This window comes from Coffea arabica, chromosome 2c (assembly GCF_036785885.1).
Source record: "Coffea arabica cultivar ET-39 chromosome 2c, Coffea Arabica ET-39 HiFi, whole genome shotgun sequence".
Lineage (NCBI taxonomy): Eukaryota > Viridiplantae > Streptophyta > Magnoliopsida > Gentianales > Rubiaceae > Coffea > Coffea arabica.
Window position 1 is genome coordinate 14,123,979 of NC_092312.1, and position 3,714 is coordinate 14,127,692.

General features: G+C 32.7%; 1 protein-coding gene across 1 annotated transcript; it reads left to right on the top strand.

Moving 5' to 3' along the window:
• Positions 1-212: 212 nt before the first annotated feature.
• Positions 213-1,217, top strand: LOC140035839 (uncharacterized). The gene is made up of 3 exons (XM_072077225.1): positions 213-400; positions 516-623; positions 749-1,217. The coding sequence occupies exons 1-3, from the start codon at positions 311-313 to the stop codon at positions 1,001-1,003; spliced, it is 453 nt and encodes a 150-aa protein (XP_071933326.1). The 5' UTR covers positions 213-310; the 3' UTR covers positions 1,004-1,217.
• Positions 1,218-3,714: the final 2,497 nt, after the last annotated feature.

A 3,714-nucleotide genomic window follows, 5' to 3' on the forward strand; every position in this document is an offset into this window, starting at 1 on the left:
GGTGAGTGGCTGTTTTTCGTCATCGCAATAGTATTAATTAAGGACAAATCTTCTGTGACAAGATAGTTTAGCTATGGTTAGGATGATGATGGTTACTTTTATGTTTGTACGATTAACAGTGATCATTTCGTTGATCCTCATAATCACAGAATATATATATATATATATATATAAGACAATACTATGTCAATCTCTGCTTGGACATTCCCTGATCCCCATACACATCATCATTCCTCCCCTTTCATCTATAAATACCAAGCAAATATTAACTTGATCCATCCATATTCAGCAGAGAGAGAGAGAGAGAGAGATGGTACCATCAAGGGTTTCCAGGGAACAAAGGAGAATAGCCTTGAGGAGAAAGCTTCATATTCTGCGAAAACTTACCAACTCTAAATCGGTAATATCAAATCATACTTTTCATTTTGTTCTTACCTTTTCAGCATTTCTCCAGTAATTAAGTTGAACATTTCTTTTTGAGTAGTTTTGGAGTAAATTTCTTGTTGTTTGTGTAGGTGAAAAAGAGCTCAATCATCATGGATGCTTTTCTCTACATCTACAAGCTCAAACTCCAACTAGAAGCTATCAGAAGAGAATACCAAAACCTCATCAATCATATCCAAGTATAGAATCCCCCTCCAACCCCTGGTGCCCCCCGGGGAGCAAAAAAACACACATATAGGCATACATTTACTTAGTTTCCACAGCTCAATGAGATTTTTTTTTTTTTTTTTGGTTTTTGGAACAGGAAGTGAAAGTAGAGAAGTTTGGGACAAAGTTTTTGGTGAGAGTGACATGCAAGAAGGGAAAAGACTTGCTGGTTTCAATTATCGAAGCCTTTGAAAACCTAAATCTCAATATTTTTCAAGCCAAGGCTGCGTGCAAACACTTCTTTTTCATGGAAGCAGTTGTTGAAGATGAAGATCAAGTTTTGGATGTGAAAGATGTAACTGAAGCTGTAATGACGGCCATTCAGAAGAGTAGCAATGATATGGCCATGTAATGCAGCCGCGCGATGCTCGAGCCTCTAAGCTATCTTATCTTGCTTTTAATTTTTGTTCTTCTTCTTCTTTTGTATTTCTTCTAAGATTAACTATATGATCATTCATCACTTGACCCTTGTAAAGAACAAGTTTGATGAGAGAAAAATAATTAATAAGAGCTCCAAGAATAAATGAAATTTAAAAAAAAAAAAAAAAAAAAAAAAAAACCTAAAACTTGACCACATTTTGATTTAAGCCCTTCAATCCAAAAAAAAAAAAGCGTGGTATGGACTTGGACACCTTTTCGTCTGTATAAGCCGCTTTGGATTCTGATGTTATACGTCAAGTATATCTCATGGTCGTCACCTACTACCCAACAATAGGAAAATATAATAGTTTGGATAATCATTATTGGGGAAAAAAAGGCTTTTTCAAAATTCTGTAAACGTGTTTTTTTTTCTCTAATCATGCTTTCATTTTTTTTCTAATTGCTATTTTGTCTCGTATACATTACATTACGTCAAATAAACTACTACGGTTAAAAGAAAGTTCTCATATAATCTTCAATCCAAACACACTCCGCGTCTAATAAATGAAATAGCCAAATAAGGCATTGGTGGACAAGGACTGGAACATCCTGAAAAATTGCGGGCTGTCACTGCCTCAAAGGTTGTCGTCAATTGGGCCCCTATCCTTCTATGTATGAGGCCCCTCTAAACTTTTCTTTAATCATAAGTGAAGGGCCCAGTAACGTCTTAACGGGCTAGCTGCCCCAAATGTCGGTGCGCATATTACCTAACTTGAATATTTTTTTTCTTGGTTTAATTTTTTTTTTTTTTTTGGGGTGGAAAGCTTGAAACTTGAATAAGTTGTGTTGAATCATTGCAATTGGTCAGGAAAATGTTCTTAGGATCTTCACCACTGTCACGTTCAAGATTCAAATGGGGTGGAAGAGTTAAAAAAAATAAATGAATATGTTGTGTTGAAAATACTAAAACACTAGATATTTTCACTTGAGAGTCATTAGGTTGCCAAGAAAATTTCATTCAAGTAACTCTCGATTTGTAAAAAGATTCTAAAATTATCCAAAAGTCTTACTAAGACCTCAAAATTTGTCAAACAAATTGATTTGGTCTCTTTTAGTTTACCAAAAAAGTTTCTTCCAATTTTTTTTTTTTTTTAAGAAAGTCCGAAAATTGTGTTTTAATTCATAAGTATCAAATGTAAACAATCAAAATGTTTATATGTCCCAATAAAAATAATTATGTATTCCAATTATTTTGGGGTGATAGAATTTTGACATGATTTCTAGCTAGATTTACACGTATGTCATTATTGAATTTTGTAGTTCTTTTTAATCCTCTGGCAACTATTGTACCGCTACTTGAAGGCCGAGTAATAATAATGTTTTATTGCAGATTATAGATATTATGCATTATTCATAAAAGCTTATATGATAAATTTAGTATTTGCATGAAACTCATGGGTGATTTTTGCAATAGACCAATTGATTTAATAAAGCAATATGTGTGCTAACCTGGATCCATCTTGCACTAGAAATGGATTTAAAAATAAATAAATAAAACTCAGGGACTGAACTGATCTTTAGTAAAAGTTTAGGATTTCTAATCTAATTTTTCCACCTCATTCTTTTATCTTTTTCTAATTCTATATGAAGAGAGTTGCCTTACCTGAGTTGAACATGACCTACATTGAGTTTTTTGTAATCATGATGGTTATCTACCGCCATTACCGGGGGCGCCGCCGGGGGGAGGGGGGCTAATTTTCCTACCACATTTCTTTCTTTTTTTTTTTTAAGAACAGCAAATATTTCTTCCCAGTTTTTACCTATAAAAGGTTTTGGGAGGAATAGAAGAATGTGATAGTTGTCATAAGTTCGTAATTTTTTCTTTTTTGACAAAAAGGCCCAAATAGTCGCAAATTGTCAGTGGAGGTTTCACATTGTTAGTATTTAAATCCTTTGGACGAGGTATGGATTGGGTAATTTGTGGGAAAGGATTGTGAATGAAAGGTTTCAAGTATGAACCCTTTCACTTTCATTTTTTTTTTAAAAAAGTACTATTTAAATCCTTCTTTATGCTAGCAAGACACAATTACTGGATATTTAAATCCTTCTTTATGCTAGCAAGACACAATTACTGGATTATAAAAAAAAATTTAGAGATATAATTAGTCCAAGTAACCAATTTCAACTTCCCTGAGAAATCAAATTTTTATCCAAACTCTCGTCATTGCATTTTTACAATTTTTTTTTTATAGACTAGAAGAAATCCATGATCCCGAGCCGAAAAGGATAGCAGATTATCAAATAAGCAATTAGTAAACATATATATAATTTTTTGTTTCTTCCTTTCTATTTTTTTTCCCCCTGAGGCAGATCCGAAGATTTGGTGTATGAGTATGTCCCCGAAGATAAAGTGAAAGGAGTCTCAACGGAGGTGATCACTAAACATCGTCTTTCTCTGTAATTTTCTAGTTTATGTTATGTCTTTTCTTAAACTCCAATTTGCTATGCATACATAGGTACATAAGTTTTTTATAATAAATATCCAAAAGACAGTGGTTTTTTTTTTTATAACAAAGACACTCATTAATATATCAAAATAAAATTATACTTGACTTGTCATATAAACATACATAGACACATTTATTAGTCTTTACTTTTAGATTTTTTTTAATTCATATGCAACTTACTATATATAATATGAGA